The 15,255-nt window shown below is 39.9% G+C and overlaps 1 protein-coding gene across 2 annotated transcripts in view; it reads right to left on the bottom strand.

Moving 5' to 3' along the window:
• gria3a (glutamate receptor, ionotropic, AMPA 3a) overlaps positions 1 to 13,953 on the bottom strand; it is a 71,409-nt gene extending 57,456 nt beyond the window's left edge. For both annotated transcript variants that reach the window (XM_078265733.1, XM_078265734.1), the window contains exons 1-2: positions 13,866 to 13,953; positions 13,293 to 13,451 (exon numbers count right to left, since the gene is read on the bottom strand). In XM_078265733.1, the coding sequence (XP_078121859.1) occupies positions 13,293 to 13,451; positions 13,866 to 13,953 (247 nt within the window). The remainder of the gene's footprint in view (positions 1 to 13,292; positions 13,452 to 13,865) is intronic.
• Positions 13,954 to 15,255: the final 1,302 nt, after the last annotated feature.

The following is a 15,255-nucleotide window of genomic DNA, read 5'->3' as shown; positions in this document are numbered from 1 at the left end:
TGACGCTGACTCAAGTAACATCACTTGAGCTCCCTCTGAAGCCAAAAAAGATTTCATACAACCTTTTTCACATATGCAGTCATACTCCCCAACACCTGCAAACAGACTTTGATGAGTAAAATCAGTGGAATTGGTGAAAGAAATGATCAAGTCACATACTGTAACACTCCAATCATGAATTAATGAATGCTGATTCAAGTAACGTCCTGATACTAAGTTACAAATTATTTATTGAACATTTACTGAATGAAAGTATTTGCTAATTTTTAGTTCATCATTACTTACTTAAGATTTCAAAAAGTCCCCCTTTTGGGAAAAATTGCATTGGCTAGGTGGAACTGCACTTTAGATAAGGCTCATGTCTGCAAACACAATAAAATAATTTCACAGTTCTGTGAATTCTCCATGTGTTAAGTTGGGGTTCAATGCTGTATGTTTTTCAATGGCTGCTTCTGTTCAGCTGTCCTTTAAAACAACCACTCATTCATCAACACATCATTGATAGCTTGGTTCAATCGTCATTTTATTATTCCCACGTCCTTTTTCACAGTCTTCAACTTAACTCACACACATCACATTGCTAATGTGTGTTGAAAGGCCAGTTTAGGTTTAAATACTAAAACACATGCATCCACAGAAATAAAACCTGCACCTGTTTAGTGTTACTGGTAAAAGATGATGCTGTATTTCAGGACAAAAATATTTCAGGGGCTGCTGCACCATTGTTTTTTATCTGAAGGACAATTTTTCAGCTTCATTTCAAGGGCTCGATGGGCCTTTCGTAAACAGTTAACTAAACCTCCCTTCATAAACAGAAAAATGTCAGAGCGGATGATCTTCTATTTAGTTTTGGATTCTGCATGCTTCACAGTAGCTTTCAGCGGATAGCATTATTCAACAGAACATGGATCCCACTCAAATTACAGATTCACAAATTCCGTCTGCAACACACAATGTTCAGCTCATGTTAGAAGGGGGCAGCAATACAATTAACACTTCTCAGCTCATCCTATTCTATTCTCAAAATGGGAACAATATATTTTTGTTTGTCAAGGTTAAATAGACAGCATGTTCTCCTATATTTGGGCTCATGAAGCAGTAAACACAAGTCAACTACGGTAAAATCCCCTGATCACAGTCAGCAATGAAGATGTGCATCATTTACTTTATTACAGAGGGGAAGTGGAACTGTGTTTTTTACACTGCGGGCTCTGTGAATTTCTGTTCAGAATACTAACACATGCTTTATATGCATGATTAACATCCAACTGGAATAATCCACCCCCTTTTCTCTTTCAGTCCATCTCACTTCCTCCATCATCTAACAAACACCCTCTTCTTCCTTTCATTGCTGTTGCTTTCTCCTATTCTCCTTCATCCATTTCTCTGCTTCTCTTTAGCTCTCGCCATCTCGTCAAACTTTACAGGTAGCTGCAGCAGCTTCAGTAGCGCCAACACTGTCTTAAGTCTTCCCCAAACCTGACAGCTGCGGAATCATAAAACTTGCTGATGTCGGGATGAACCTGTGGTATATGTGCACAGCAGAGCCGTGTCTACAAAGTGAATTCTTAAAGCTATTGCTGAGGGGGAATTGAGGGAAGCTGCTGTCCTCGCCTGAAAAGGAAACACTGCACGCATGAAGAAATTTGAACTTTATGCATATAAGAAAGTGAAAATAAGGAAAAGGATAGAGGAGGACTCTCAATGAGGAGGGGACTTTTCTTGGACTGAGTCACATGTGAGAGCCTTAAGGTTTGAGGGAATTGGATAGTGCACTTGGACAAAGTGAGGACAACTACTTTACTTGTTGTGACAATAACAAATAACCTGTTTATGTGTGTGCTGCTACCTGGTGGGAAGTTTTTTTATCTACTGCTATCTACTGCTGTCTAAGAGCAGTGCCTGCAGCAATACTAGAGGACACGAGAGGGGCAGGACTTCAGTTTGTTTTCCTGAGGGAGGCCGTGTTGGTCTCAGCCACATGGGAATACCTGCCTTGTCCTAGGGTCAGATGTTCAGTAAGAGAAGAAGGCAGAGGACACGGCACAAACATGCAGCTGCTGTCCCAAAATTACCAACTTATTAAGGATGGGGTCAAAGAGAAAGTAGAAACACTGCCATGCAAACACATCCATTCAAAGCCTTACACAGTAAATACCCATACATGTATACTATACTAACTATATTACATACGGCCTCTTACTGCCCTTGTGCACGTAAAAACATTTGAATTACTTGCACCTTTCAACATCCAACAGCATGAATCATTAGTCTACAGCCATGCTAGCTGGTGCTACTGGTGCTTTTAGCAAAATACTAATGCTAGCATGCTAACATGACACAATCACAATGACAGAGCTAAAATGCTGATGGTAAGCAGATGTAATGCTTCCGATGATCACCATCTTAGTTTAGCATGTTAGCATGCTAACATTGGCTATTTAGCACTAAACAAAGACATAAACCAAAGTTCTGATGGCGCTTGATGAAGAGTCAGGGTATCGCCAAAGTTAACAGTTAATCCTGAGGCAGACATGAATTGTAATGGCAATCGATCCAATAGTTTTTGAGACATTTCACTTAAAGGTGGCACTAGAGGAAAAGTCATGGGATCATCAAAGTGATTAGAATTCATTGTTTGGGAACCATTGATGTCTGTCCAAAATGTCATGGCAACCTATCAAGTAATTGTTGAGATATTTCAGTCTGAACCAAAGGAGTCAATCAACCGACAGTCATGATGACTGGATTTCATGGGAGAGGCTGAAAGCTTGGACAGGATCAAGCTCACAAGCCTACAAGCAAGTAGGTAAGTAAACCCATTTAGCTATAACTTATCCTTTCAGTACGTGAAAGCAGGAGAACCATCTAACACACGGTGGTTGTAGCACAAGTTACAGCCTCTATTTAAAGCTCCATTGTGTCATTTTTTGAGTTGATTCTTAGCAAAAACCCCTTTGTTCTTTCACAAATATGTGCTCATTCATGTGTAATTACTTCCACCAACTAATCAAAGTATTCTCGTACGCGTAGAATCTGCCATTTAGAATCATTCAGAATACATACGAGCGAGTCACTCGAATGGCGGCAGCCATGTTGCGCCTCCATCTTTAAAATACATTAGCCAAAGAGGGACATACCTCCGCCTTTCGCGCTTTTACACTCAGTGGCACTGTGACGAATGTCAGGGAGGGGGAGAAGATTACTCGCGACTCACTGCCGGCAGATTTGAAAGCCTGTTGAAGATTGAGTATCACGCCTATTCTCTAGGACATGTAACGGAGTCGCCAAGGAAGTTAAAAAGATAATTAAAACGACAACGCGACAGGCAAAGCAACAAGACCAAAGTTAATATTGGAGTGGCTTTTCCAAGATGGAAGGAGTTCATAAGGAGCAAGGATTTTAAAAAGGGACGCCGAAGTTGCCTGCTTTCTTCTCAAAAGGTAATTCTGCCTATTTGTGTAAATTCAAAGTTTTATAGTTGCTTGGCTAACTATAGCATGGTTATGCATAACGTTAGAACGACGTCTAGGATACTTTTCCTCGCGTCAATGATGAAAAAGGATTGTCTACCTTGTAACATAAACGTAATCATATGTGTCGTGATTCCCCTGGCAGACAACTCACATCATGTGCAGTTGTAACACAGACTAGCTACAGCTAGAACAGCTGCGTGTAAACGATGGAGATATTAAGAGCTCATTTCGGTTTCATTGACATTGTTCATACTGCTCAGAGAAATATATTAAAAACACAAACCTCCATTGCTTCTCTCCTACGCTGTAAACATTGCCTTACACTATTAATCTCGTACAATATACAGAATAACGATAGCACTGATACTTTACTAACATTAGCTTGCATATGTTTGGGAACCTGATAGCTGATGTTAGCAATGAAATGGTACCAAAATAACGTAAAACTATTATTACACTAGAAGAAACACTCAATGACGAAGTCGTATTTGTTGGAATAGTACGGCCACCGTAGGAGTTAAAATGCGCTCGGAATGGGAGGGGCTAGAAAGTAATATGCAGTTAGTTGTCATATACAATTTCACCACTAAATTCTTACACAATGTAGCTTTAACACAAGAAATACCTATTTTTATTTGGGTCTGTGTCAACTTCACTATGGTCAATCTTAGCTGTCTATTGGGTTTCTACTGTAAATTAATCAAAATGTCAGACTGATTCTTACATCAGGTTTTATATGAGACCATTAACCCCAGATATCACATTAACCTCTGCATGATTTACAACTGTGGAAAGAACTATGCACTGTAAATCAAGGTGATCCATGGATCCCATCATGAAACACAGATTGTCTCTAACTTAACCCAGTTCACTAGACTACTTATGGCTTAGTCCTGCCAAACCAACAATATTGACACATTTTATTTATTTTTATTTATATATATATATATATATATATATATATATATATATATATATATATAATACTTGCAAGGATAGAAAATGTTGGGTCACAAAAACATGAAAGTAATCATGATCTCTTTCCACTTATGTTTGAAAGGGGATCTTCAAATGAGACAGCATTACTAGGTTGGACTGAGGATGCCAACTAATCTTGTAAATGTGCTGACTGACAGACACTCAGCAGATTTAGTGTTTCCTCGTGGAAACAAGCTGAGCGGCTAAGCTGTGCCGTTGGTCTTCTGAATGATGATTTGCAGGGTCAGAACACACAGCCAACATCCCTCCCCTGTTATCCCAGGTAGCATGCCTCCTTTGCATTGTGCCAGCAGCTGTTTAGTGTGTCAGCTGGGCAGGGATGTTGTGGGAATATCTCAGGACTCTGTCTGTGTCTGACACCTGAGTGACGACACATTCCAGTGGGTCGCAGGTGTTTCCAAACATTATCACAGCTGTATGTCACTGAGAACCAATTTTCACCCTCAATAATTCCATTTCTGCTTTAACAGAGGCATTGAGGGGCTCAAGCCCTCCCAGGATGCACTGGGCAGCAGGCAAAGAGACATTGAAGAGGTTGGCTAAACAGAGGTTGGATAAACACACATATAATCACCCACTTCTGGTACTGTGGCTTGTGGGTGTTTGGTATGGTATTCATACATAGGAATTATACTATCGTCTCTAGATTCCTTCTGATCTGCATGTCTTTGGACTGTAAAAGGGAAGCTCACAATGCAGGAAACCCTAAATACTTTATAACTATGATAAGTATATTTTAAGTTTTTATCTAAATATTGCCCTAACGGTAACTTTCTAATGCAATTGTTGTGCACATGTATCAAAAAAATAAAGTGCACTCTATTTATAGGCAATGTCTCAGCACATCTTCCATCCCTAACCATGGTTGATTTCTGTTTCCAAAGCATAAAATTAGATTTCTCTCCTTGCCGATCCTTTAAATCTTCCAATAACTTCCACATGAATCCATTACAGTGTTTGACCTTTAAGAAACTGTAATTCTAAAGATTTGTTTCATTACATTTGAACATTTTATGCCTGCAAGCCTTTTTAACATAGTTAGAATATGTAAGTTATAATGTGGGACAAACCTGAAAGCAAATATTAGTCATCCTATTTTAATTTCCATGTTTAAAAATGCATCACAAGGGGCCCGGATAGCTCAGTTGGTAGAGCGGGCGCCCATATATAGAGGTTTTTTTCCTCGACGCAGCTGGCCCGGGTTCGACTCGGATCTGCAGCCCTTTGCTGCATGTCATTCCCCCTCTCTCTCCCCTTTCATTTCTTCAGCTGTCTTGTCACTAAAGGCCTAAAAATGTCCAAAAAATAATCTTAAAAAAAAATGCATCACAATTGTCAAAAATAAAATAGGAACTTCACTGACATACAATATATTTCACAATTCACTCTGGAGCATAACTCAGTGGAACTAAAATATACAATAAAATTGACTGTGAAATGGATTTTGCAAATGGACATTCAAATATACATTTAAACTGGGCTATGTGTTTACCATGTTTACCATCTGACTTAGTGTGTTAGCAGGCTATCATTTGCTACAGTAATTAGCATTTAACACACAGTACATCTGAAGCTAATATAAATATGATTAGCTTTGCAATCAAATTATATCGGAATCCATCCACTAGTTGTTGAGATATTTCAGTCAAAACCACAAATTTAAACCTGCAGTTGGCACTAGGGGAAACATTAGGGGATCACCAAACTCATTAGGACTCATCCTCTGGGCCACAGGAATGTCCGGACAAAATGTCAAGGCAATTCATCCAATAGTCAATCAATAGTAATCAATAGTTATTGAGACATACAACATGGCTAATAAAAAAAGAAACCAAATGCATTATTATGTTTCTGAAATTGCACATGAGCCTTTAAGTAGTAAATCTTTACCTCATCTAAACTAGTTTGAGTTTAATAAGCCACACTCATTCTACTGAAAGGCTTGTTTTGATTTGCTAGTTCAATTTCACCATAAAATCACAGTAAATGTTTGTTTTGCGATGATAATCTGACCTAAGGCAAAGTTTACCACGTTTAAATGATCTCTGTGTTATGACATTTAAGTGTTCTTATATTTGTATCTGCATTACAGTCTGCATTGTTGTGCAATTCATCCCAGTTGACCAACCACAGAGAAAGCAGAGGGCATATAGGGACTGAAGCCTGAGTAGGTGTTTCTCCTCAGGCAGTGTGGTTGCATGTTGGCTGGAATTCCCTCTTCTCTACAGATTACAGCTTTGTGAAAGCACACATCTTCCAGCGGGTTACCCCGAGCAGATACTCATTATACGCAAAAAGCGGGGCAACACTCGTTGGATTAGCCCTAATCTGAGGAATACAACTGGATTCAACCCACATGCTAAAATAACATGACAGAAGGAAATCTACAGCAGCGATACACAGACATGGGCTTTGGCTATTGGAGTCCTGTATGGAAGAATACACTTTAATATTCACTGCACCGCAGAAAAAGCGCTGCTAACACTCCACCTACACATGCTTTGCATATACTGTAAAAACATCATCCAAGGAGCACTATTACAAGAGACAGAGGAATACACTCAAATTAAAAAGGTTGGAATGCTGTAATGCTGCAGAAGACACTGAATAAAAAAGAAAAAAACACAAAAAAAAGGAAAAATACAAGAAAAGAAGTTACGTGGAAAGTGTTATGACTCTGTCAAAACAGTTTCAATTAACTTATCCAAATTCTTCATTCTATCCAATTAAGTTAATTCATTTTATGGATTAAAATGAATTATAAAACACAACTTCTAACCTTGTTGTAATTCATTAACTGAAATAATCTGTTCTGGTGCTCAGTCTTGTAAAATAACATGACACAAATGTCTCACTATGAACAGAAAATCATGAATAATAAACTAATGAGGTATAGATTTGTTTCTTGTTTCAAGTCTATTTTAAACACCAAAAGCACTGAAGCATTAGAAGGGATTTTTCTTTTTAACATCCAACAGCTGAGGCTCATACAACTTTTCCACAACTATGAAAGCAGCCCCTCTAAATAATTCACTGCCCCGACGGCATCTTTGGTTTTCTTTCGCGTTATTCTGTGTAGTTCACAGCTTGTTGTCCTTGGATCATCTCAGGTAACATTTAGTTAATAACAGCAGAGCTCTCCGAGGCAGCCTCCATGAAGGATGTTGTGTAAGACTGCAACAAACTGCTACAGCATCACTGTAGCTTGTCAGTAGTGATCACCGTCGCTCGGTTACAGCGCTGACATGTACGCACATTCTGATTCACAGGATGAAAGACTAACTGCACATCTCTAGTACAGTAGCTTGCCCCCAAATCTATTCAGTACTATTCAACCATTGTACAGCATTATGACCAGCCAGAGTTGAGCGACTGTGTAAGAAAAACAAGAAATAATATCCTTTCTTGCAAATAGCTGTAATCCTTTTTGGCCAAATACATGTAGCATTTCGAACTTCACTGCCAGTGATGTCTTCAGTCAACTAATACTTAAAAGCCTCTGTTGTAGTCATGGCCATTTCTTTAGCATCTGTACTCCCTTTTTCAAATAAAGCTGATGTATGTATGCTACATGATGACCCATGAATGTTGTGTTGCTCCACAGCAATACACCCTAAAAGCTCTTGTTAAACTAAGGGTCAAAGCATGTATTCATGTCAGTGAAAGTATCAGATAGCAGGCATTGACTGCAAGTGAAATGACGCTTTAGGTAGATACAAATATTCTAAAGACATTCTAAAAGCTTTTATGTTTTTATTATGCTCCCCAATGAGAAAGCCATGACAAATCTGAGGATGAGTACTTGTCAACTTGGGGCAGGTCATCCAAACTGACAGGACTCTGACTGCAGTAGCAGCAGCTCAGCTATTTTTAACAGTGCATTGTGATAAAAGGACATGCTTTTGGGTAAGTGTCTATTTCTGTTTAAATAAAACACAAACATACAAGATGTCTGGTTGTCCAAATATCTAAGCAGAGCTGTTGAATATGTTGAATATGTTTTTCATGCTGAGCAAGTTTTAATAATGGAATTTAGGCGAACATAGTGTTTTTTTCCTCTGATTATCAGTGACCTCAGGGACTCTGATGCTACTATGTAAATAAGTAACCGTTTCAATAACAATTTATTGTGTGTCACATTTATTACACCAGGCAAAGAGTGTGTATTAAGATAGACACTATCATGCAGAATGCTCTCCCTCAGGCCAAACAATTTGACAACCTTGTCTCTGGTGCTCATGCATCATTCATGACTTGTCGGTTGAAATGAGTTCTCAAAGTTATGATAGATCCAAGGTTGTTATGTATTGTTTGGTTACGTTCCAGCATGTTTTACTACAGTAACGGCTGCAAAAATTGTGTAAAGCATTGCCAAACATTTACCATTAGATTTTACAATATTTCCAAAAGCTCTAAAGCTCTAATTATCCAACTGGTGAAGACATCCTCTGATGAGCTTTTTTTCTTCTTATGAAATGATGGCTGTGTGTGAGCGTTCGTAGATACTTGTGAAATATACGTTTTGCATTCAGAGATAGTTAGAGAAGGAGATCGATACCACTCTTGTTGTTTATACAGTAAATCTGAAGCTACCGCCAGCCAGGGCTGTAGTCAAGTCCACCTTTGTCGAGTCCAAGACAAGTCCAAGACCAGGACTAGTCAAGACCGAGTCAAGACCGAGTCCAAAGAGGTTAAGTCCAAGTCAAGGCTGAGTCCAAATGAGAGACAGTCAATACCATGACAGAGATTGCTTATAATTTATGTGATGTGAGAGACAGTATATCTTCTATTTTAAGATGATAATTTTGCTTTATTATTTGAAATAATCAAAAAAAGTCATTTTTGCATTCCGGTTTCTGTACAAATTGAACAAATAAGATAGAACATGTTACTTAATGAATTTTAAAGGTGCTGGTAGGCAGATTATGTTGCCTTTGGACAGAGCCAAGCTAGCTAGCAAGAAAGTGAATATGTGTATTTCGCAAAATGATATTGAACACTACACCATCAGAGCATGTAATCAAGAATCCACAGCCAATTATGAACAATATGACTTTCACACCAGACAAAGGTGATCCTTTCCCTTTCTTTTTTACTAAAAACTTATCTTCAAGTTGTTAAAATTGCACATAAAAAATTTGAATGTGCCGATGTGTGCTGCCGCTACTCTTTCCCCTGCCTGCACTGTTTCTATGCAAATAACAAGGCAAAGAACAATAGGATAGTTTTAGCTCATACCATCAGTGTCGTAGGAATACTCTTTCACATGCTACATTTGCATTTAAGCATTGGAAAAACTAAAATGTCCTTATTTGGACACATTTTATGAGTGTATTCACCACAGTCTTAATAATGCAGAAGAAGAAGAAGAAGAAGAAGAAGAAGAAGAATAGGAGGAGGAGGAGGCGATCTGGCTACATAAACTGGTCTCTGCTGCATTAGTAGGACTGTCCATTGCCTACACAGTGAAGTGCTCTAACATTAGCCTCTGTCTGAGCTGCATCACATTGGTTGAGTCACAACAGAGGGAGGATAGGTGGCTATAATAAACGCTCTAATAAGAAAAACACTGTCTCGTTGACATTTGATCAAATAACCAGTTCATCTCTGGATAATTCTGGTCTGAGCAGATTCATGCTGCTGCCACTTTAGACAAGAGAAGTGAAAGAGGAATGTCTTTAAAAATGCATGATGCAGCGAAGTTTCAGAAATTTAAATACATTTACAAGCATTTTACACTCATGTAAATTAATGTGACACGTAATTATACATTGAGTAAATGCTTTGGAAACTAAAATAAAAACTCTAATCCCACATGCACTCAGTTTCACTCCTTCCTCATTGTACATCCAGGCCAGCAGCTCTGTCTCTGCTGTCTCTTCCTGCCCTGACCTCAGTTTTAATGGATATAACCTTCCCATTTATGCATTTATGCACACAATCTGTCCTGGCCTGGAGCAATGTGTCACATCAATACATCCTGCAGCTTCACTCCAGCCAGCCACAAATTGGTGAGATAATAAACACATCAGCACAGTGAAGTTCTCTTTGTCGAAATCAATTTAATGAAGTTGCAATGACTGGAAATAGTTTGCCGTGGTGTATCATTGCCTGCTTACAGGTTTGTTTGTTTGTTTGTTTGTTTGTTTTTAACGTGCATAGTTGCTATGCAAGCATCAAATTGAAGATTCAGTGTATCTGGCCAGGGGAAGTTGGAGAACAGCCGTATATCAGTAGAGAGGGACTGAGATAGAGAAAAAGAAAGGTTGGTGAGAATTGATTTTTCCATACTGGAGAACAAACTGGAGCCACACACACACACACACACACACACACACACACACACACACACACACACACACATACACACACACACACACACACACACACACACACACACACACACACACACACACACACACACACACACAAATACTGCTGGAGTGTAGTAGCCTTTCAACTATTGATCCACACTGCCAATAACATAGTCATTTGCCATCAGGGATTTGTAACAATCATTATATACTGACCCGGCTGGAGGACAGCAGTGTTGTCCTGCTTTTTCCATTCAGGATCCATACAACAAAAGCTACAAATGAGTTCTGAGCAAAAAGTAATTCCTCTCATTTATACAATATACAAAAGTGGAAGTTTTGTGGGCAATGAATCCCAAAGATCACTAGCAATAGGCAGATTTAAATTCTCAGTCATTTGCTTATCTTATCAAAATTGACAATGTGAGCTGTGAGAAAGCAATGACTAACCTGTCATTCTTGCCAGAATAGAAATGTGTCAAATCATAATCATCACATTCATTTGCTACATCAACACCTGCCAGGCAAGCAGGGGCATTATGCAATCCTGACTACTAAAATAGGAATAATGGAGTTTGGTGCATTTTCAAGCAACATCTTAGTCATAAACTGGCCTGGCTCGTCTGCATAATGAGCTGCTCTGCTTTGTCTTTTTCAACTGGGAAGCATCTAGCTTAGCTTGCATTAGCTTATCTCGCCAAAATGAATCCTCCTGATTTTCTTGTTTTTATTCTTTTACTTTAGGAAGCTTCTTTTAAAAACAGTGGATCGAGGTTCAAAAAGAATTCGGATCTGAATCTTTAATAGGTGCACAATCCCAAAATAAACTGTGATGCTTTGTAATTCAACAGGCCAATATTTCCCCTGTTTAACTCTACGCATCTTTTAAATTCCATTCACCAACATGTTGGAAGATGAAATGACAATAAATCCAAGCATTATCCTGTAGAATAAACGCACAGGACCGAAGACAAGCCACGAGTTAAAGATCACTGGAGGGAAAACAGCTCATCGACACTGTCACAAGAAATGTTTCTGCTGGATGAGTGATTTACATAATGGCTTGCTTTTGGCCTCCTTGAAATGAAAAATAGGCTAAAGTTGTAGAGATTGTGCTTTACACCTGATCATGACAAGCCAAGCATGTAATATTCATCTTTTCATAAGTGACAACTGCTGAAGTGCCCTTGAGCTAAGCACTGACCCCACAGCCGCCCTCAGTGTAATCACTCAGCAGCCGACAGTGCAAGGCTGTGGTTGAGCTGCGCCAAGTGTGTCTGAGTGTGTAAACCTGCATCTCACTGCAACTTCTCCCCAAAGCTGCTGCCTCCTCCCTGTTACACTCACCATTGACTACATCACCTTAACAGCATTTTGCATTTTTTTTTTATCACAGCCAAGCCCTAGATGTACGAGGTACAATTGTGTTTTTCTTTTTTAGCCTTTTTCTGACTTCATTATATGGCAGCTAACAGAGTTTGGTGAGCCGCAGCTGATCCTTAAGCGTGAAGTGTGAAGTGCAGTTGGTGGGAAGAAGGATAACAAATTAATTCTCCAGGCAGAGCTTGGTGCCCTACATGGCAGAGGAATGACTGGTAGACCAATTATGAAGCCATCTCACACTCCACAGCCCTTCCTATGAAATCCATCACGTTTGTAGAGATGACTACACGGATTACAGCATGTGAGAGGTGATACAGTAGGCTATTTATACATCAAAGGTGTAGTCAGAAGAATTTACGCCACTGTTCTGCCAGTATAACCTAATGTGATATTTTACGGACCCAAACACATGGACAAATGGGCAACTGCCTCAAGATGGCTACTAAGCTGCAATATATTTGACTAGTGCCGAGAAATGACGATTTCTGTTTTCATTTGACAGTGGAGAGACGGTAACGTTTAAGGAGATAGACAAGATCAAATGCAACAATTTGCACAAAACAACCAACTTAACCAGTAGCCACCTGTCTATACACATGTAACTGGCAGCCATTATCTGATGTCACAGCCAGATACTACAACAACAAGAATAGCAATGTTTGTTTTCCCCGCTTTCAAGTACAGTCATCTTAGTGCTGCTCCTCAGTGGCTCTGGAATTACTGAATTAATCAGTTTACAGAATCACAGTGTTTGGCCAATTACAGACCATCATGCTTCATCATCCAGCTGGTGAGTTTTGGATGGCATGACTGAGGAGTTTCTGAATTATGCTAGACACTTGGCAGGTGTGTTGTTTAAAAGCGTAATATCGATCATTTTTCCTATTGGCATACTATGTGTGTGTGTGTGTGTGTGTGTGTGTGTGTGTGTGTGTGTGTGTGTGTGTGTGTGTGTGTGTGTGTGTGTGTGTGTGTGTGTGTGTGTGTTAGACTCATTACTTATACAAGCAACTTACAAAAAAGCAGTGAAAAGCATGAGGTTTTCCTGTTGTTAAAAAATAATGTTCTGTGTTTGTGCAGGGAACACTCTTTTTTAACTAGTACAATCTGTTCTACTCACAGGCGTGGGTGACAGAGAAGCTGTTGGAGGACTCCAGGTTGTCAACATTGTAATTGAGGTGGAAGGGTTTCTCCGTCGCATTCTGGTTGGTGTTATACAGCTGGACAGCAAACCTGAAGGCGCTGTGCTCCTGCACTGTAGAGCGCATGAACAGTCCACCTACAGGAAAGAAAATGTCACATAACACAGCGCTCTAATTCATTCCCATACATGAAGAATGCACTTTTTACTCCCGTCGTCAGGGTATTACTTATTTACAGAGTGAGGGCAGTGTGCCGTAGTCTACAATTACGCATTATTGGACATATGATTGATCCTTTAATTTAAAGAAAGGACGCCAAGAAATGGATGTGTCACCACTCACAAAATAATGCACTGCAGATACTGAAACGTTTTCACAATTTGTATCAACTCTATTTTTACCAAACCGCCTATAAACACGCGCAGGATCCCACAACCCTTTGGTTGTATATAGGACTGAACTTGGTAGCTAATATGCGAATAATCAGTGCGACTTGCAGAGACGTGTCCTATTTAAATGATGTGACCAAAGACGTATCCCATTGAACTTACCAATGTTGATTTGATTTGGAAACCCTGCCAGCGAGTCCCCCCAAAAATACAATAAAACAAGGACTGTCGCTATTGTGCGATGCCACATTTTTCTCCGAGAAGTGAAATCAACTCCTGGTCTGGATGTGACAGAGGGAAAGCGGGGACAACCATGTACACGGGCTTGTACGCAAAGAAATCCACAAGATGCGGCGGGTCTCGCTCACTCACTGTGTGCGCCCACGTTGAATGTGTGCCAGCGCAACTGCAGCGCCAGCCCTCTGCTGCTGGAAACCTAAAGCCAGTGTTTTATCTCAAAGATGGTGGTGGCGGAGGAGAGAGAAATCGGATCTCTTCTACTGTGGATAAGGACCACAGAGGGCCAGAGACAGAGAGAGAGAGAGAGAGAGAGAGAGAGAGAGAGAGAGAGAGAGAGAGAGAGAGAGAGAGAGAGAGAGAGAAGTGGGTGGGTGGGGGGGGACGTTTATCAAAGTTGGTCTGACGTTGAATTATAATAGCAGCTCCCTTTCTCCTCACGTCACTGCAGAGTTGGTGTGAGGCGGTGTAGCCTCTGCTGGGTTGGTGTGTGTGTGGTGCAAAGGCAGAGTAGCACACACCAGCATCTTAGTATACAGACCAATACTGCTGACTTGTAAGTGTGTGTAAGCAATGTGTGTACAGGCCATGTAGGTCTGTCTGTCTGTCTGTCTGTCTATCTATCTATCTATCTATCTATCTATCCATCGTTTTTCTCAAATACAGTACATCTTGTCTCCCTCCCTGTTGTGATCAGATGTGTTAGCCACACTCATGCAGCAGCATTAGTCCTGCACACTAGCAGCATAATCTTAGGCTGTCCCCTGCAGGTGTTTGAGTGCAGAGACTGTACATGTGGGAGCTAATGCACTGATTTATCACTGTTTAATCACTGGTTGCCAAGTAGCCTCACTAATGCTATATATTTGAATCCTAATTGACTTACACGTACTTTTGTTGCACTCATCCGAGAACCATCATGCTGCAGTTGTGTGTTTCTTAGTGGTAAAACTCTAAATGAAAAACAGCGGCACTCGGTATTTTTTTCATCACTAACCATGTGCAATTGAATGCACATTACTGACACATGGAAAAGAGGCCAGTTTCTGTGATAAATTAGTGCAGAGCATATGATTTTCACTGTTTGCATCTTTACACATGTTCAGGCACCATGTCTGAGATGCCTGAAGTTATCATCATTATTAATTATGATACAATTAGTTGTTTGTCTTTAAAAATGGCTGAATCTCAGGCAGAGAGTCCACAAGGGAGGGATCAGTGCAGACAGATGTTTGAGCGTGTGTTTGTGGTTTAACATGGTCCATCCAATTATCACACCATCAACATGACAAGGACGTTGTGCTCCCAATGGGAA

This window comes from Sander vitreus, chromosome 13 (assembly GCF_031162955.1).
Source record: "Sander vitreus isolate 19-12246 chromosome 13, sanVit1, whole genome shotgun sequence".
NCBI lineage: Eukaryota > Metazoa > Chordata > Actinopteri > Perciformes > Percidae > Sander > Sander vitreus.
The sequence above is the reverse complement of the archived record's forward strand: the minus strand, read 5'-3'. Positions and strand labels throughout refer to the sequence as shown.